At 47.3% G+C, this 20,944-nt stretch overlaps 1 protein-coding gene and 1 long non-coding RNA gene across 2 annotated transcripts in view; both read right to left on the reverse strand.

Moving 5' to 3' along the window:
- Nucleotides 1–20,944, reverse strand: part of NFKBIZ (NFKB inhibitor zeta) — a 448,599-nt gene that overhangs the window by 278,659 nt on the left and 148,996 nt on the right. Inside the window, exons 6-7 of the mRNA XM_085622425.1 lie at nt 15,477–15,582; nt 15,070–15,216 (exon numbers count right to left, since the gene is read on the reverse strand). Coding sequence (XP_085478551.1) covers nt 15,070–15,216; nt 15,477–15,582 — 253 coding nt within the window. The remainder of the gene's footprint in view (nt 1–15,069; nt 15,217–15,476; nt 15,583–20,944) is intronic.
- LOC146805237 (uncharacterized) lies at nt 11,337–12,145 on the reverse strand. The gene is made up of 3 exons (XR_014967812.1): nt 11,999–12,145; nt 11,860–11,910; nt 11,337–11,764 (listed from the first exon to the last, which is right to left on the reverse strand). It is a non-coding gene; the product is annotated as an uncharacterized LOC146805237 (long non-coding RNA).

Below are 20,944 nucleotides of genomic sequence, written 5' to 3' on the forward strand. Positions count from 1 at the left end.
TTAACACATCTAGCGTCGCACACAATTATCACGATGCCGTGAACATCATGTACAAAGCCCTTCTACGCACTATGCACAAATGTGGTGATCTCTTCATCCAAGGCTATCTACATATCCATAACACCACTTATCTACACGCACATCGCAAGGCTGCTTTCTATTATAAAAAGCATCCACATAGATTAGCAGAGGAGGCACTTCAACTGACAGAGGGTCCCCGCGTGCTGAGACTTCACCGCGCAGCGGTTTCACATCTTGAGAGGGGTGTCCAGTTTGTGACTAAGACGGGGTCCTTCTCTCCCACTAGTTAACAAATGGGTTTGATCGCCCATGGGGGGGGGGAATACTTGGCAATACACACTAGGTACACTCAGAGTAGGGTTTGCATAGTAGGAGTACACCTGCTTACTTCCTCATTTATATGCCTGCATATATACACTGTTTTAGCACCAAGGTAGAGCTGTACCTACTATTTACTCTTTTGGTGCTTGTAATCACCCACTGCTTTCGTCTACTGATTATCGCAGCACATGTATTGCATACAAGAAAAACGTTGGTTCAATAAATATATTGAAAACATCCCAGTGTGTATTCTCTGTATATTTCTCTGAGCTCGAGTAAACATGAGTGACTGAGCCAAAGGTCCTGATCTGATTCCACGATCCGAGGGATCAGGGTAGTCATGTTCAGTGGTTGCCAGAAACCCTTCGCTACCTGGTAAGGTTAGGGGGGGCCACGGTCCAGGGGGAGAGGGGGGCTGGGGGGGACTTATGGTGGCGGTGTGATCTAGCTGGGCTCTAGGCCAACATATCTTGCAGGGGTGCCCGGAAATCAGTCTAGGGACCTCACCTAAACTTTGTCCAACAAACGCACAGGACCCACAGATTAGTGGGAACTACACAGCCCTGGCTAGAACTTCTCTGGCCCAGTTAGGATCACTGAAATTCATAATAAAGTCGCCTTTGGGGCTCTTCCTCAAAGGACCAACCCATCCCACTCTCCTGGTTAGTAAAATTTGGTGTGCTCTCCCCACTGGCTGACAATTCCTATTCCTATGGAACCAGTGCATCACTATTTTTCAAAGATTCATGGGCGTTAACCAAAACGGCCACATTGGGGCAACACGTTGGGGTCAAATTGATTGTCAAATGATTCCCCTAATTAATTCACAGCATTGTACCCCACTGAATCTAAGTTTGTAAACTGCGACTCAGTATGATGTATATGGCTTAATGTCGACTGTGCCTTAATCACAGAACCTGGCTGAGGAATAGACCTATTTTATCCTCTGGTACAAATACCCTAGCAGATTACCTTCGGGTTGACCCAGAAACAGAGCGAGCCACAGGAAGGGCTTGCCCGTATGATGGGTTGCCCTAGAATTAGTTTCTAGCAAAGAGGGTACTATGGCTTGTGGTGATGACTTGTCTGTATTATCGACCCTCAAATTACCATGAGGAAAAGTTTGACAAAAGAATGTAATCTCATCAACTTCTTCGATCAGACACTCAAACTTTTCTCTGATTGGGCAGAATAGATCTTTCACCACCCGCACTTGGAAGGAGTCAATTGTGGTGCGGGGAGCATCAGCCACAGGCGGAGAAATTACAGCCTTCTGCTTGCCCATGCTGTTGCGTGATATCTAAAATGACAAGACAACCAGAGAATGGCAAAAGAGTTTTGGTCTTGCTCGACAACAAGGTAACCAACCTGGCCCCCGTGAAGTACAATGGGTATTAAAAAAAGTAATAAAAGCAGTATCTTCAGTATCATATCAATGGCCAAAGCAGCTCCTACATCTGAACCACATGGACCTCAATAACTGAGCACAACTCCGGTTTTGAAATTAGCACGGGTATTAAAACAATATTGTCCAGCCCCTGTTCACCTCCATGTGTAACTATCCGGTATTGCAGATGTTACTTCTACAGAGTACACAGCACCTTTTCTATTTCTTTCCTGGGGCAGATATTCAAAGGGTGGCCCAGCCCAGCCTATTTCGGGCAAGGACGGGCCAGCTCTTGGCCCAGGCTTCGCCTGCATGCGTCCCGAGCAGCAGGACACTGGAATGCGCCATGTAGCACCAGGAGAGCTGCACAGTTGCTGCAAATCCCAGGGACCGCCTTCTGGGGCCCTGGGAATGTGAAGTCCTGCTTTCACGAGCCGCGCTGGTGATCCTGCGCTGCGGGATGCTGGAATGTGTTAAGTAGCGCAAGAAGAGCTGCCCAGGTGCAGCAAACCCCAGGGACGGCTGCCTGGGGCCCTAGGATTTGTGGAATGTGAAGTCCTGGTCTTATGAGCAGCACTGGTGTTCCCCTGTAACTGTTAAATAAGTTCTGATGAAGTGATTTTTATTATGAAACGCATGTTGGCCGATTTGTGCTTGGATAGTATATATATTTCTTTTACCCCCTCGAAATTCTTTCTGTGTATAATACAAAGTGGGGAGTACCTAACTCACTTTCAAACCAGGAAATCCATCATGAACAAGGGTAGTCAAATTAGGGCAATAGAGATAGGCAGGATCCTTTGGCATTAAATACCTCAGATTATGCCAACCCACATGCACACTTGACTACATTAATTTTATCGGATATCCTTTCTCAGAAGAAAGCATTACTTGTTTTGTGGTATGACTATATATTAAGAATCGCAACGACCAACAAGTGCCTTTATGTAACTAAGGCTCCAATGAATCTTTCTCCAGGAGATAAAACACATCTTAAGCAGCTTTATCATCACCAGGAAGCAAAGAGATTTGAGAACTATTAAAGCTCTTGTTCAGTGTGTTCCTTGAAGAGCGCAATTCTTGTGGTACCTCACACATCACTTCTCCTTAAGCTGTTCTAAATTGGGCATATGGGAATGAGAAGTTTGAAATAGGAGAGAGCAAGGCACTGTGGGTGGTACTGAAATTTGTAAGGGCACATGGTTCATTGACTTGTAGGATGCGGAGGCTTTGGATGCAGAGCTACACATTATGCGCACGGGGAGATCCAATCCCTTGAAGCCAGGGTACAAAACCCAACACCTCATTGTGGCCTGGGTAACTAAAAGAACAAGTTGCATTCCTTCAGTAACACTTGTTCTGGTGGATACAGTATCTGCCTGTGGATTCCTCACCTTTTGAATTACCCCTTGCGCAGCAATCCATAGAAACTTTTTCATAGCTCTCCCACATCGACGAGGACGTCACAATAGGGCGATTCCGCATGACCTCAGAGCTAGAAGACCTCGTCGTCATGCAGACCTCAGTTCCACCCTTTTTTTTCCCATGCCTTTGAGGCGAACCGACAACATTTCACAATTATACACAGTATACAATAGACTACAGTATGCAGTTCAAATACGAAAGGGAAACTGGAAAATCCATAATAGACATTTCCTAGTGACAAACATCATATCTCAAATTAAAAAGAAATACAAGACAGTCATAGCCAAAATTATTTTCGGTGTAAGTAGGTAGAGCAAAACCAAAGGGGATGATGGCCGGAGTGTTGAACATTGCAAGCACTCACCCCCAGTCAACTGATCTGGGTTTAATCCATCATCATTCTTTAGCTCACTCCGCCACCCCAGTTCAGACATGGCCATATGCAAATCAGTCTGACCCTGTGCCTCACGGGAACAGTCCAGCACGAATTGCCAAGCCACGTCTTCCCTGGACCGGAAGCAAGCATCCTGGGACAGTTTTCTGGCTAATCAGCGACATCAGCAAAGCGACCTGCCAATTTAGGGCGAACAAAGCAAAACCAAAAGAGGATGGACGCAGTGGTTTTGCTTTGTTCACCCTAAGTTGGCAGGGTATGCCCAGATGTGGGTCCCTTGCTCACTTTGCCACTCGATTCAAGCTAGCCTGGCTGATGACAGCTGATTAACCAGAAACCGGTCCCAGGATGCTTGTTTCCGGTCCAGGGAAGACATGGCTTGGCAGTTCGGGCTGGACTGTTCCCATGAGGCACAGGGTCAGACTGATTTGCATATGACCATGTCTGAACTGGGGTGGCGGTGTGAGCTAAAGGATGATGGATTAAACCCAGATTAGTTGACTGGGGGTGAGTGCTTGCAATGTTCAACACTCCGGCCATCATCCCCTTTGGTTTTGCTTTGTTCGGTATAAGTAGGTAGACAATGGGGAGGCGGGTGGGTCAGAGAGGAATCCACAGGCAGATACTGTATCTACCAGAAATAGTGTTACTAAAGGGAAGTAACTTGTTCTTCTGATGGATACATCTGCCTGTGGATTCCCCACCTTTTGAATTTAATCCCAAAGCAGTCCTGCCCCCCCACGCGAGGATGGTGTCCACCTACCTATACCAAACAAATCCTGCAGCACAGATCATGCAAAATTGTCACCTCTGAATCCAAGCAGTAATTGCCAAAAGTGTGTACGGAGGCACAAGTTGCTGCCATACAAATGTCTACAACAGGCACACACATAGCCAAAGCTGAAGACTACTTTGCTCTAGTGGAACAAGTTCTAATATATTCAGGCGGCTCCTTCTTGGTCAAGGCGTAGCAGGTCTTGATGCAGAGGATGATCCACCTTGACAGTGTTCGCTTGTGGACAGCCTTTCCCTTCATTTTTCCCACGTAACCAATGAAGAGCTGGTTGTCCAGCCTTCAGTCCTTAGTTCTATCCAGGTAGAAGCTGATTTTCCCCCCCCCCCCCTTCTAGGGTCCAGGTGGTGAAGTCTCCCCTCCTCCTTGGAAGGGCAGGGGGGGGATAGAAAGAGGGTAAAGTGATAAGACTGCCCTAGATGAAAAGGAGTAACCACCTTAGGACAGAAAGCAGATCTGGTCCTGAAAACCATCTTATCTGCACGGATAGTGGTGAAAGGAGGCTTAGAATTAAGAGCCTGTAGCTCACTAGCCCTCCTGCCAGAGGTAATCGCAATCAGAAAAATTGTTTTGAATGACAAAAAACCTCAATGGACAACTATCTAGAGGCTCAAAAGGAGACCCCATTAGAAAAGTAAGAACTAAATTTAATTCCCACTGAGGTGCAATAAAAAGAGTGGGAACAAATCTATTAAAGAGACCCTTATAAATCTCATGACTATGGCTGGTCTGGAAAACAAAGAAAAGGCTGACAAGGCCAACAAGTAGCCCTTAGCAGTCGCCACAGCACAACCCTGCTGAGCGAAAGAAAGAGAAAAACGAAGTACATCAGACAAATGAGCCTTCAAAGAATCAAATTAACTCTCTCCACACTACGTAACAAATCTGGCCCATCTACTGGAATTCAGATTTGGTTGTGTCTTCTGGCCCATAAAATAACATTCACCACATCCAGTGGGAGAGAGAAAGAACTCCGGTTGTCCTGTTCAATCTCAAGGCATGAAGGTGCAGGCTCTGGAGGTAGGGGTGTAGAACCTGCCTCTGTGATGGCCAGAGGAGGTCTGCCCTGAGAGGGAGACAGAGCGGAGGGTGCGATGAGGTTAAGGAGGGCTGTGTACCACACCCTTCCTGGCCAATCCGGGGCGATCAATAGGACTTGGGCCTGGTCTCGGCGAATCTTCCTCAGAACCAGAGGAATCAAGGGTATGGGAGGGACGCGTAAAGAAGCTGGGAGCCCCAATTTAACTTAAACGTGTCCTCCAACACTCCCCGCATCGGATAATGGAGACTGCAGAACGACAGGCAGTGCGTGTTCTCGTGAGTGGCAAACAGGTCCAACTGAGGAAATCCCCACATCCTGAAAATGCGGTGGGCCACCTCTGGATGGAGACGCCACTAGTGACCGGCCAAGTAATGCCGACTGAGACTGTCCCGCATGCACATCTAGCAACCCGGCCTAATGATTTGCAATTACGAAAATCTGGTGGACCTGAGCCCAAAACCAGAGTCGCAGAGACGATACAACCCTACACCTCCCTATTTGTCGATGTACCTCATCCCAGTATTGTTGTCTGTCAGGAACTGACTGACCGGGAAGGAAGGGAAGAAAAGCCTCAACAGCCAAACGTATAACCCACAGTTCCAGAAGATTGATGTGAAGCAATCTTTCCTCTGGAGACCAAAGGCTCTTGTTCTCTAGATCCCTCAGATGAGCACACCACCCCATAGTGGAGGCATCCGTTATCACTGTGGCCACCGGTGAAGAAGGTTGAAACGGCTTCCCTTGACAGGTTGCCTGAAACACTCCACTATAACAGATCCGCTGCAGTGTATCTGGAGATTCTGGCCACCTCCTTGAGATCCCAGTTGTGTTGAAACCACTGCCTGCGGAGAAACCACTAGTATGCCCTCATGTTCCAGCATTCATGGTTGACCATCAGTATGCAGGGGGCGAACAGACGGAGCAGGTGCAAAACCATCAGGACTTGAACAGCCGCTCCATCATAGCTTGGATGTCTAGAATCTTCTGAGGAGGCGGGAAAGCATGACTCGGAGTAGTGTCCAGTACTGCCTCTATGAACAGGTTGCGCTCAGAGGGCACCAGGTGAGATTTGGGTACATTTATCGAAAGACTTAAGTCAAACAGTTGAGTTGTTACTTGCAGATAATACAGCACCATTTCCGGCAACTTTCCTTTGAGCAGCCAGTCATTCAGGTAGAGGAAAACTAGAATCCCCAACCTTCTGAGATGCAATGAAACCACTGCCATCACCTTCATGAAGACCCATGGCACGGATGTAAGAACGAATGGAAGGACTGCAAACCGATAATGTTGACACCCCACCGTAAAACGGAGATACTTCCAATGCGACTTCAGGACGGGAATGTGACAATACGCATCCTTTAAAAGCGGTCGAAACCATCCAGTCTTCCTGCAGCAGTGCCAGCAGAACCCGAGCTAGGTTTAACATCTTGAACTTCTCCTGCTTGAGGTAAAAATTCAAGACCCTCAGGTCTAGGATCGGCCTCAATCGACCGTCCATTTTGGGGATCAGGAAAAACCGGGAGTAGCATCCTGACCCCTTTCCTGCTCCAGAACCACCTCTATCGCACGTTTCTGTAAAAAGGATAAGACCTCTTGTTGCAGAAGCAAAAGATGGTCCTCTGAACAGCATCCCTAACAAGGAGGATAAGGAGGGGGAAACTCCTGGAAAGGAAGGGAGTACCCATTTTCTACAAGATTTAAAACCCAAAGATCTGATGTAACAGATTTCCAATTTTGTAGAAAATGGGAAACCCCGCCTCCTACGGGTCCAACATACGCCAAGATAGGGATCTAGAGCGGCTTCCCTGCGGAACCAGTAGGGGAGACAGGGGAAGAGGAGGAGGAAGAGACCTGTTGTTGAGCGGCCCCTCGCTGTGAGAAAGTGCCATCTTTCTTGCATGGTATGCCCCCACTTTTTGCTAAATTGCTGAATGTACTTCGATTGAGTGTACCCTGGGTTCCTGCCAATCAGGTGCCCAGGGCCTATGTTCCTTCCTTAAACCACACAAACTCCAAATTGGCAAACCCTAGCCACATGTCAGCCCCTAGTAAATGGTACCCTAGGTACCCAGGGCCTTGTGACCAGGGAAGGCCTCTAAGGGCTGAAGCACTCATTGTGCCACCCTCAGAGGCCCTGTACCCTTACACACACTGCCCTTGCAGGCTGAGTGTCTGGGTGCAGGACAAAACAAAGAGTCGACATGGCACACATCACTGTGTGCCATGCCCATCACCTACACTGCCAAGGCATATGTCAGCCACCCCTCTAGCTGGGTGCATTACGCCTATGGTGTGGGCACAGGAACAGGAGCCCTGTGCCCCTACAGTACCCGGGTCCATTCCTGGGCACTGTAAGTGCAGTGCTGTCATTTAAGAATACATGGTGCCGAGAGCTTGTCAAACACGAGCTCCACAGCACCATATTGGCAACACTGAAGCCTGGGAAGTTTGGTATCAAACTTCTCAGCACATTGAACCCACACTGATGCCAGGGCAGGATTTAATGTACTAAGCACCCCAGAGGGCATCTTAGAAGATGCCCCCTTACAGCTAACTTACAATCCACGTCTGCTCTGAGGCTGCCCAGGCTGCCACACAGCAGACACGTTGCTGGACCCCTGGGTGGGAGAGCCCCTGCTCTCCCGGGCCTGCAACAATGCACATCCTGGGCGAGGTGAGAAATCTCCTCCCCCAGGATGAGCAAAGGGAAGCTTCAAAGGCATGCCGCCATTTGGAGTTTCCCCAGGCCACTGCAACCCCCCACTCTGGCGGGAAGCTTGGCCGGAAACCCCATACAAGGACAGGGGATGTGCCAGCCTGCCCACCCCACCCCTCAGGTGGGGGAGGCGAGGTGAAGCACATCTCCGGGCTCTCGCCATCTTGAAGATGGGAGGCCCTACCCTATCAGGATTAGGCTACTGCCCCCCTCCCACAGGAGAGAGGCAGGATAGGGGGTGTACCCACCCCAGGACAAGGACCCATTGGTCCCTGGCCTTCACCTACCTGTAACGCCCCTAAATCTAGTATTTAGGGGCCCCCTGAACCTTCCTTCCCTAGATTCCAGATAGAAAACGACAAGAAGAGCAAGAAGAACAAAGACCTGCCCTGCAGCTGCTAAAAAGAGAAGACACCAACTGCTTTGGCCCCAGCCCTACCGGCCTGTCGACTCTCGAACCTGCACCAGCGCGGCATCCCTCGTGGCCAGCAACCTCACCAACCGCGGAGGACCTGGCTACCTTTTAGCTCTAAGCCCCTGGGACTCCCACGAGTAGAGGCTCTACTCAAGAAACCTATTTGCTATCCCTGGCACCAGCCCGGGACCGCTGACCCAACACACTCTGCACCAGCCAAGCCTGGCCAGTGCCGGAGTGGACAAAGACCCAGAGGACGACCCCACGGCGACTGTGACCCAGAGTCCGGCACCCAAGGACCCCCCCTCGACATCCCGGAAGAAGCCTGCAGCCTCAGAACCAAGTGCCACCCCAGCCGCGATCAACCAGAGGGTAAGATTCCCGACGTCAAAAGGCACCCCTGCACCCGGCGCCCTGCGACCCCCTGTGCCCAATCCCGGGGTACCCACCTAACCTACAACTACCCAACTTACCTCTCGAAGTGGTGGTGGCACCTGAAACATCCTCGTCCCCGAGCCTGCAGCCTCTTTCCAAACCGGAACATTCCCATTGATTTCCATTGAGCGCCCTAAGGCTCAAAAGCACCCTGCACCCAGCCGCCCGAGTGGCCCTGGCAGTGCCCTCTCTACACTAAACTACTTCCCCACTTGCCCTGAGTAAGTTACCAGGAGCCCAGCTCCCACAGCCGCGTGGCTTGCCAGACAGCAGCCACCAACCAAGGCCCCCCTATCCCTCATAGGATAACATTGGGCCCAACTCTCTGCACCCGGCCGTCCTGAAACCGCTGAGGGTGAACCAACTGTACCTACCTGACACTGGGGGACCCCTGAGTCCATGCCCGGAATTTCAACCCTACCAGTCGAGTACTTCCCCTTAAACCGCTAACTTCATTTTCCTCATAGGGTAACATTGACTGGCTTTTTCTTCAAAAATCTTCTAAGTGTGAACTTTTCAAAACAGCAAAAATTCACCAAAAATCCGCCAAGTGACAAAAACGAATTTACTCACCTGCTCCTAGGTGAGCTCCCAGTGCTGGATCTTGGTGCCCAGCCCTGACTCTGAAAAGTGTTCACAACTATACTTACCTCTAACTCATTTTTCTCCCATAGGAAACCATTGTCTGCTTTTCTGTGAAATTTCTTCTAAGTGTCTACTTTTGCAAATTTGAAATATTCTTTTAAAATCGTACCATTTCTGCACACGAAATTACTTACCTGCTTTTGATAAGGACCCCAGTCCTGGGTCTAGGCACCCAGTCCTGGATTACTAAAGTAACGATAAAGTACTCTACCTGCAATTTGAATTTCTTGCCATAGAGATCCATTGAATGTTTTCTGTGAAATATTTTCTAAGTGCTAACTTTCGAAATAGCTAAATATTATTTAAAAATCATTACAGTTATTAAGTCGACTTTCATCACTTGATTCTGAATACTGACCCCAGGCTGGTTCTAGGAGCCAGACCTGGAATTCCAAAAGTAATCTGAAAAGTAATTTATTACAAATAACCTGAATTTACCATTGAGCTCAATGCATTGTTATATTTAGGAAATAGGATTGTTTATTGCAACCAACTGTGACTGTTTACACAAATTTATTGCTTAAAACAAAAGTATTTATATTCAACCTCTCATTCTGAGAAAGTATATTTTTACCCCCTTTGTGGTTCTAAAAATAAAACAAGCATATATTTTATATATACAAATCATTGGCCTAGAGTTCAGTTATTGAGTGCGTGAAACCATTTGCTGACTGAGTGTGTACAATAAATGCTTTACACTGTCCTCTGGTACTGCCTTACTGCTCGACCAAGCTACCACTTTTGAGAGTAAGGTCATACCTAACTTTGACCTCTATCAGCCTCTAGGGGACTGTGGACTCTGTACACCCTGTACCTATTAGGGAACAGTATATACAGAGCCACTTTCTCACACTCGCTGACTACCTCTTCCCTTCCCTCTGTATGACTTATACAGAGGGTTAGGTTGCTGCTGCAGACTGCCACGAAATGGAGCGGACTTCCCGAAGCCACGAAATCTCCAGAAACCAAATCCCCTAGGTTGGGGCTGTAAGCATAAGCTTCTAGCGGCAGCCCTGCTATCCTTAAAACATTGCAGAGCAGAGTCCGACTTTGCCCCCAAAGAGCCTGGAGCCATCAAAGGGAAGATCCAGTAGCTTGGCTTGAACGTCCGGAGAGAATCCTGATCCTCTCAGCCAAGTGTGCCTCTTGGTTGCCACCGAACAGCCCATCACCCTGGCAACTGAATCAGCCGTATTGAGACTTGACTGGATCACCTGACTGGCTGCCGCCTGGGTTCCCACCAGCACCTCCATGAAGTGACCCCCAAACATCTTCTGGCAGCTTAGGAGCCACCTCCTTAGCTGTGCCCATCAAAGCATGGATATACTGTCCCAACAGGCATGTAGCATTGGTAGATTTCAAGGCTATGCTAGCAGATGAACACTTTAGCAGACTGTTCCAGCTGGAATCCCCATCTCCCCCCTCAGAGTGAAATGAAGGAACCTGCCGACTGCTTAGAGGAACATGAAGCTTGAACCACCAAGCTTTCAGGTGAAGGGTGGGATGACAAAAATGCTGGATCCCCAGGTGCTCATCACACCCAATGGGGTAACGCAAAATGGTCCACGGACCTGGGTGTAAATTGTTACAAAAAACAATGGTCCTAGACTAATCAATTAGAAATTTGTAAATTCAAGGTGATGATCATTAAACCTATTAAGAGCTCGCAACTTGTCAGCTCACAAACTTGTATCAATCGTGAATTTCTTTACCAGAAACATGAAGTGCAGCACAACAATAATTATTTACCATGTATTTATTAGAAAAATTAAGGACTGAGGTTAAACAAACATCCGATTGGTCATAAAGGAAAGATGAATTTAAGGAACAGGTGTAAAGGGGTGCTCAAAAAATAAGAAAGAGTCAAGAGGACTCGAAGTTTGTCAAACAGAGGATGAGGAGCATGTATTTTACATAAATGTACAGAAACTGATATTCGATATACAGTTCAATGCAACCTGGCCATATTAAAAAGCAGTCATTTGTAAATTATATTTTTGAAAACCAAAATAAATTGTTCTTGGACAGGGACAAGGGTAGTGGAAAAGATGGTCCAGGTGCGTGAAGGGGATAGCGTCGACGTTTCGATCCAACTATCGTCCGGAGAGGGAAATTAATGCCTCAGCCATGTGAACCTTCCTCAGGACAGGGAAGGGGTGAAGTGACCCTACACAATAAAAACAATAAAACTTAGTACAGGTACCTAGAGTAGTTACCAAAAATCATAATGTCTGCACATCAAAAGACGGGATTGGAACCCACCTTGTAAAATATTTCCACACTGAATGGGTCCAGTAATAGTGACAACTTTACCTGAAATACAATAATGACAATTGTTGCCAAAATTCTATGGGGTTATGTGAAAACTGTGCTGAATTTGGGCAGGGGTATGCCAACTTACCCGGAAAGATAACCCAAACTCTGATTGAAGATGGTGGCGCTAGTACAATCCAACCATTGTGATATCCTACGGCCCGCAATTCGGGACACGCAGTTAACTTCGGCAATCCGACGGTCAATTACGGCAAACAGATACAGCTAATTCAATCTACATGAAAAGAAAGGAATCTTAGTATGCGATCCGTCCCTCCCTCCATGGTAGTGCTCCTCCAGCAGGTTGCAAGAATAATTACCTGGTCGTGATGGGATACAACTTCTGACTTCTTTACTCCAACGCGGTGGCAGCAGATTGGCATCGCAGCCACAGGAGAATTAGTACACCGCAGTGTGGGCGGTGACTTAAAAGGGGGCAGAGACAACACATCTAGGGCAATGGGCGGAAGACTCGATTCCCAGAGTGTGGCCAATAATGACTAGCGTGTCCTACTGAGGCATTGATATACAGCCACTGGTGCGGTCTCGGTGAATGTCAACGAATGGGCATCATTACATAATACAATCAATTTAAATTATGAAATACAATAAAGGACAAACCATGTGTTTACAGAGGGCCGAACGTTTTGCAATACCGGTAAAGGCCCATTGCTTGTATGACATTACTGAACCATTATTGCAATTAGAACCGCAAGTGTATATAAGGTACAATATGAACCAGTTGAAACATAACCCGGGTGCAGGTTGTAATGTCAAGATTACTATAAACCACATGTGAACAACATAATATGAATACATTAGACGACATTACATCAATATATACATTGATTAATCCAGTGTGGGGGATCACAATACACATATAATGGTGAGATGAATAAACTGTATTTACAAGGCAGTTATACAAGGGAAAAGGTTATAAAAACAAGCATATCAATATTTTCTGACAGTAACATTATACCTTAGGCATATGTGGCGCACCCAGAGCCCCATAGCCTCAGCCATTGCGGAGTGTAGATACCGGTCTGTTAATCTCTTCATATTCGTTAAGTCCTCTCGCTACAGTTTCAAAGCAGTTTATCCATCTACACTCACGAAAGCTTAGAATTCTAGAGCAATCCCCTCCCCTTGGGTTGGCTTGGACCTTCTCTAATACACACCAGGGAAGACTCTCGGGTGTGTGTCCAAAAGTTTTGAAATGTTCAACAAGAGGTGCTCCTTGTACTTGACAGCATATGCGGCTGCAGTATTGCAGGACCCGGCACTTAACTTTTTGTATGGTTAGTCATAGGGCACGCCCTACATTTCCCACACTAGGGCGTGCTCCATGACTAATGAATTGAAGACATTCACACACAACTATATACATACACTTCAAGATCACACAAACTAACTCCTCAGGGGTAATCTATGCTATATCCTGCCCCTGTGGTTTTGTATATAATCGGACAAGCCAGACGATGCAACGGTGACCCAGGAGTCGGCGTCAATGCAAGACCTTCACGACTGTCCGGCGGTGCCGCACGAAGTCGAGACTGCATCGTACCGGAGCAGGACATCGCCGGAGAATAGTCCATCCTTCCCTCCTGGGATGGAATCAGCGTCAAGAGCCTCAGCGTCCGAAGAGCCCAAGACGGAGCCATCGGCATGAAGGGCACCTGGGCATAAAGTGGGGAACACCCAAATTATAGGAAAACGGTCCCACGGAGCCAGCCGGCGCACCGTATGGGTTAACCGCCCTGGCAAACATGCCATACATGGCATTAAGAAAATGCGATGGATCAGCCCCTGGAGCTGGGAAAGGCAGGTACGGATCCAGACCCGCGTGATCTGGGATAGATAGAGACCTTAAGGCAGGTTCTTGTTGCAGTGCCGAAGACTCCGGATCAGCGAGGTCAGAGGTGCAGGAGATGTTTCTCTGGGCAACGGAGAGCCCCTCAGTGTTGGAGAATGCTCTGGAGTCACCTGCGGTGAAGGAAAAGGCGAGATGTCATCCTTCTTATGACGTCGCTGAACCGGGGACACCGACTACAATGATTTCTCCTACGAAGAGCGATGCTTGGATCCATGTTGCCACTTCTTATGCTTTTTGGACGACCGAGGTGTGCAGAGTGGGTGACTTCGACCTCAACTAAGTCCTCTTCCGACCCCTCTTCTCTTTCCTCGCCCAGGCCATAAACAGCTTAGCTTCTCTCTCTTTGAGGGCCTTTGGATTCATCGGACGACAACGAGAAACCCTAGACATCGTGGTAAGATGATAAACAGCAAAGGCAGTCTTTGTGGGGGTCCGTGACAGACATCTGGCCCCCACATTCCCTACAGGGTTCAAAACTAGGCTTCTACTGTGTAGCCATCGTGCAGAAACAGTTTAAAGACAACTGCATCAAAATAGACTACAAAGAAATGGTGAGTCCTAGAAAACAGTTATGCATCGACGGCGAGCAAAAAAGGGAACGGACGTCAGTACACCGACGAGGTCTTCTGGTGGCTCTGATGACATCATGCAGAGTTGCAAGCAGAGCCGTGTTATTGGGACGTCCTTGTCAACGTGGGAGAGCTATATAAAAGTTTACGTGGAATGCTGCGCAATGGGTAATTCAAAAGGTGAGGAATCCACAGGCATATGTATCCATCAGAAAGACAGACAGTTACAGCAAGAAAAAACTCTTGGACAGCAACTGGATGGCTATAATTAGGTTAAGACAGGACTATCTTTTCCACAAACATTCTGTTTTCATATTCTAGAGGCAGAAACAAAAAAATTAACTGTAGCAATTTTACAAGAAAAGTTTAAATAGTGAGTTTGTCAGAATAAAAGGTACCCTGAAAAAAAGACAATCTTTAATATGTAAAACAAGTGATTTATTAGGACAAATTTTCACTATTTGCAAGTTTCAAAAAATGTAAGCAAACCATGAAACACTTAGAATCAAGGTGAGCACACAGAGGAGTGGTATATTCTTTAGAAGTGACAAATGCAGCTATTGCTCAGCAATTAGACAAGCTAACTCAGTTATTGCGCAACATTAAGTTAAAAATCGTGTAGCCATAAAAAAAAAAACAGGCAGTCCTATGATTTTGTATGAAAAGCATACCCTGTGCAGCTTATGGGCAAACAATACTCAATATTTTGGACATTACCTGAAGGACTTGTGAATGGCCCTTCTCAGCACAAACATGCAATGGTGTTCTCCCCCAACAGTCTGCAGTGTTCACTCGTGCGCCTAGTCCTACTAGATCCTGTACAATGAGATGCTGGTTTGCAGCCACCGCTACTTGTAGGGCACTCTGTAAAATCAACAAAACTATGAGCAACAGACAAACTACGATAAACTTTTATCAAAGAGAAAAAATGGCTGAATGGATCACCAGTTATTATAACCTTCATAAGGTATCACTTACTTTATGTAGGTATCTAACAGGCAGCCACATGAAATAGGAATTGCTTGATCTATTAACCAGCATGGTACGAGCATTGAAAAAACCCAATCCATTAACGCACAATGTTCCAAAATAATAAATGTGACCATTAGGAAATTAAATCTCACCTGGTTATTGTGTTCTTTAATATCCAGTTCGTTTATTGCAGCCATTTTTCTTGCAAGTACATATGACAAAGCACGTCTCCCCTGTGCCACAGCAATGTGAAGGAACCTAAAAGGGAGGAAAATTGAGAAGCACAAGTTACTTACCTTTGTTAATGCCTTTTCTGGCACAGACTATCTAACTGCAGATTCCACACCTGGTGATTTTATCTAGGTGTTAGACTGGAGCCAGAAAGATTTGTATGAATTCCCTCCCGTGTTGTAGTCCGATGGCATTGTGCGGCTCTGAATCTGATCCACAACACCCAAGTTTGCAACCTTGGGTCACCCATACAAGCTGCATTGCCGCATACGGACGTCAGTTTCTTTTTGGTATCGGCTTACGCCATCAGACGCGGAACCATCAAAATAGAAAATTGCCCTGTGCAGATCTTTATTTTGGTATGTTGCTAATAAACCATTTCATAACTCGGGGAGGAGTGTGGATCAGTGACGAATCTACAGTTAGAAAGTCGCTACCAGAAAAGGTTACCTTAGGTAGCTTGTTCTTCTGATCGGGACTTCTAACTGCAGATACCTCCCCTTGTGAATAGATACCAAAGCAGTAAACCTCAAGTTGTGGGTGTATGCAGGCACAAAATCCTGCAGGACCGGCCAGGCAAAGTACCCATCCCACCAGACCTGGCTATGGAGGCAGTAATTCTTTGTGAACCTGTGGAGGGGTAACCACATAGCAGCCTAGCAAGTGTCCATGACTGGCGCACCCCTCGCCAGCACAGTGGTAGCAGCCTTTGCTCTGGTAAACCTTATGGAACCTGCTTTCGGGCTAGCCCTTAGTCGATCTGAACACAACACATTCCATCTGGAGATAGGCATCTTTGGCACTATGTTTCTTTTGTTAGTCCCACAGAAACCGAAGAAAAGGTACTCATTCTGACGGTACACTTTGGTCTGATCAGCATAGAAGCTAAACGCTCTATTTGGATTTCAGTGATAAATCCATTCTACCTCCTTGGGAGGCTATGGTGGTGGGTAGAGCCAGTAAGGTGATGGATTGACCTATGTGGAACAGGGTGGCTACCTAGGGCCGGAATGCCGCTTTTGTGAGGAGGACTAATTTGTCTGGGACGGAAGAGGTATATGGTGGTACTACACAAAATGACTGGAGCTCACTTACTCCCCTGGCTGATGTTAGGGTAACGAGAAACACTGTCTTGATGGTGTGTAGACAAAACAACTGTGCATGGGTTCAAAGGGAGTGCACATCAGATAGGTGAGACCCAGATTTAGGTTGGTTACATCTCAATGGGCAGTCAATATAATAGACCAGCGCTTTCCACCCTCTTTAAAATACCAGCCTACCCAGCTGTGTATAATTTTACTTAATACTTTAGACAGATATTAATTTGAGGGCACGAAAAAAAATCTCGAAACCAATTATTTGCACTTTTCAGATCCGGCCAACTTGTGCTTCGTGATGCAAATCGCTTCTCCAGGGCCACATATATCCATAGCAAAATCTATAAAAACATTAAAAAGCTACACTAGTGCTCAAAGATACATCTATTTCCATTCTATACATGGAAATTACATTTAAACTTGCTACTAAACATAGAACAAACGTTTACTTGAAATAATGAGTATGATCTTTCGACATTTAAGAGTACTGCAAGTATTGAGGCGTTATACCTATGCACCTGGTCAGTTTCAGTGCACGCCATATTATCATTATTATCATGAAATGCAATTTAGCTGAAATAGAGGCAATAGTTGATCAGGAACATTAAGAATGAGAAGTTTATGCAGACTATTTCATATTCAGGCGATGAAATTCTAGGATTTCAAAAGAAGAAATGTTTTTATTGAAGAGTGTCAATGAGACATTACAAGGTTGAGTGTTAAGATTTCATATGAAGGGGCGGCAGAGTCTGTCCTGACCGCACCCAAGACGGCTGGCTCCTGTGAAGTTCCCAACCCTCCCGGAGCTTGTGCTCGACCCAGCGCTCCGCGCTACATGGCACACAGCAGAAATGCTGCTGGGTCGAGCGAAGTGGAACCTTTACGGTAGCCCCCGACTGAGCACTCCATCGGTATGGCACCATAGTTCTAGCGAATATGACAGAGCCTGCTGTGCACTGGGATGCCCTGCTGTATGCCCGGTGGACTATTGGGCTGGAGTGCAGCCACTGAGCAGGTGATGAGCAGTGGGGAGTGTCCTGCATCTAGCTGCCCAGAGGTGGCCATTGCTTACATCGAGCGGAGGGCCGACACTACTGAGCAGGAGTTGCCTCCCGCAGACCTGCCACGCCTATTACCCCATTGCCAAAAGAGATCCGAGAGGCGCAGACTGACTAGAGGTGAGCAGATGAGGAGCAGTGGCCTTTCACCTGAAAGAGTGCATCGTCTATCACAGTCTGCCATGCCTCGGCCTTACAAACCACCCAAGGAATCCTTGAGGCCTGGGCTGTACAAATAGCGTAGAGGGGGATGCAGCGCCCTGCGGAACAGGCACTGGTGGCCCTATCCTGGTAGACTTTCATGTGGTAAGTCCCTGCTTGGATCCTTGAGCACTGACACACAGATGCGCTACAACAGTGATCAGCGCCTACAGACAGGGCTGGATCTCTTGGGACCGCTTCCTGATACCCCAGGTCAGCCCACTGCAGTATCTCAGAATCTTGTACGGAGGACTGCCAGGTGAACCACGGGGGTGGGATGTCGCGGCTTTTTCTAGTCTGTCTGTAACCCGCTTTCACCACCGTGATCCCCCAAGCAGACTACAGAATTTGTGTGTAGATTTGGGTCCCCCAGCCTGGGCATTCTCCTTACCTATAGCAGAAGATTGGACTGTGGATCAGGAAAACTAGTCAAGGAGAGATCTGCTGCCCAGTCGGAGATGCTTATGGGTTCCTGGGACCTTCTAATCCTTGCAGCGGGGCTCGGCTAGCACTGTAAACTACCCCTGATGCATAGAGGGCTCTACCTGGACTACCACCCTTCATGGCTTCTCTGAGTGATCCTGGGGTATTGGTCGCAGGCCTCGCCTGCGATCTGCTCTGCTAATTCCCCTCGGATGTCCAAAGGGAAAACTACGCCCCAGTTTCTTTTTATGGACCTGGTGGTTGGCAAGTTAAAGCCCAAGAAACCTACCACAGACATATCTATTAAGGATAGGATAGGATATTTAGAAAGCGCACTCATACCCACGGGTGTCAAGGCACTAAGCGAACGGGGGTGGAGAAACCGGACCAGCATCCAGCTAAGAAGCAAATAACCAGGTTTTCAGAAGTTTCCTTAAGAGAGCACGCCTCGGAAATGGAAGGGGGCAAGGAGTTCCAGAGCTTGGTGGCTGCCACAGAGAAGGAGCGACCACCCCATCTGGAACTGTGAAATCTGAGAGAAACCAGAAACCAGTTATTTTTTTTTTTTTTTTTTAGGATGCTCAAGTTCTTCCCCAGATTGTACCACTGAAACATGGTTTTTAAGTGTGAAGAGCCATTGCTGTGAATAGCCTTGTACATCATACTGAAGATCTTGAAGGTAACACTTCCTGATGGGGAGCCAGTGCAAGCTTTAAATTCCTTCCCTGGCCGACTGATTCTTTGGAATGTTAAGAATCAGCCTTGTCTCAGCGTTCTGTAACACCTGAAGCTTGTTCTGGGACCCTGTGTTGATGTTAAGGTACAGAGCTTTGCAGTAGTCCAGCTGGGAGGTGACTAGTTCAATGATAGTAGGTCGATGCAGTTCAGATGGTATATACGGCAGTACTTTCCGCAGGGTTTTTAAGATGTCAAAACAGGTGCTGATTGTCCGGCTAACCTGGGCATCAAAGGTCAGACCCTCGTCAAATATGACCCCCACATTTTTTGCAGTTTTGACCAGTAGCGGAAGGGGACCACAGTCTGCAGGCCACCAGGAATTAGACCAGATGGAGTTCTGTGATCCGAAGTCTAGCCCCTCTGTTTTGTCCGCATTGATCTTAAATGAATTGTCCCTCATCCAGCATATAATACTGGATATAAATTGATTAAACTTTTGGGCAACTGATTGCAAATTATTTGTTATGGAAACGATTTGTGTGTCGTCCGCGTATGAGAGCACCTGGAAACCGAACGGTCTCACCAACTCCACAAGAGGGGTCACATAGAGGTTAAAGAGAGTGGGGCTAAGCGAAGATCTCTGGGGGACCCCACAGGGAAGGCCTTTGCTCTAAAGCAACCACACTGACTATGAGTTCTGCTGGTCATGAAAGAATGGAGAAGCTGCAGGGCCCTACCAGTAACATGCTGGAGGAGTAGTCTGCCAACACTATCTTTTCAGTGAGCAAACTGGATTTGGCCTGAAAGATGGCGTGTTTATATTCCCGCAGGAAAGAATTCTGCTTGGCTTTTTCCTGAGGGCAAGGGTCAGCGTTCCATTTCTGTTCTTGCTGACTGCATTGGCATCGGAGAGCCATAAGCTCTTCCAAAAACCATAGAGCCGAAGGTTTAGCACGTCGTTTAGATTAGCACGTTTTATGACACCAATTTTGAATGGAGCAACTATGTCTAAGGCCTCAGTGATCCAATTCCGAAGAGAAAAAAAAACAAACTGAAGCCAAGGCGGCCTTCCAGTTGGTGGCTGTAGACTTGTTCAATCCCCTTCAGCGTATGTTTGTGTTTGAGAGGGGAACCCTTGTTCGCTTTAGTGATAAACTCGACCAGCCAGTGGTCAACCCAGCTGAGAGACTGAACTGCCTCAATCGTTAGATTGTTGTGGTTAGCAAAAATACCATCCAAGGTATGGCAGGCACTATGGGTGGTAGAACGGACAAGTTGCTCAAATCCCATGGATGTCATAAGAACTAAAATGTGAGCAGAGTCATTGTTCTGTTTGTTTTCAAGATGGAAATTGAAATCCCCTAGAATGGTAAAATAAGCCATGGTAACAAATGGTTCGAGGGTTTGGCACTAGGTCTCCAGAAACTTGTCCCTTGGCCCTGGAGGACGGTATACCAGAAGGCCTGAAAAGTTAGTTTTTGGATAGCTTAATTCCGAACGTGGCTGCTTGCAGAAGAGCCAGGGGCACCTTCCACGTTACTAAGGGTACAATTAAGGGAGTCCCTAGCCACCAAGGCTAGGCCACCTCCTCTGTCAGGGTGATTGCATCTACACATAATGTAGCCTGGGGGTACAGCGTCTGCCAAGTCCGGACCAGAGTGATCTTTGGTCCAGGTTTCCCTGATAAAAACAGTCCAGATTGATTGTCTGGATGGTTAGGGCAATCTCGGTCTTGTGTTTGGGCATTGAGCGAGCATTCATCAGCGCCCCCCTGATTTAAGTGGATCCAAGTCCAGTCTTGATTTTGGACTCAAATGCTTTTTCTACTGCCGGCTCCTGGGGCCATCCCAGGGAACCCGGGATGGAGGCCCGACTGTTAGTAGGCCAAAAGTCACAGTGCAGGCAGTGCTCTACCTCCCCTGTGATGAAGTT

This window comes from Triturus cristatus, chromosome 8 (genome assembly GCF_964204655.1).
Source record: "Triturus cristatus chromosome 8, aTriCri1.1, whole genome shotgun sequence".
NCBI classification, from domain to species: domain Eukaryota; kingdom Metazoa; phylum Chordata; class Amphibia; order Caudata; family Salamandridae; genus Triturus; species Triturus cristatus.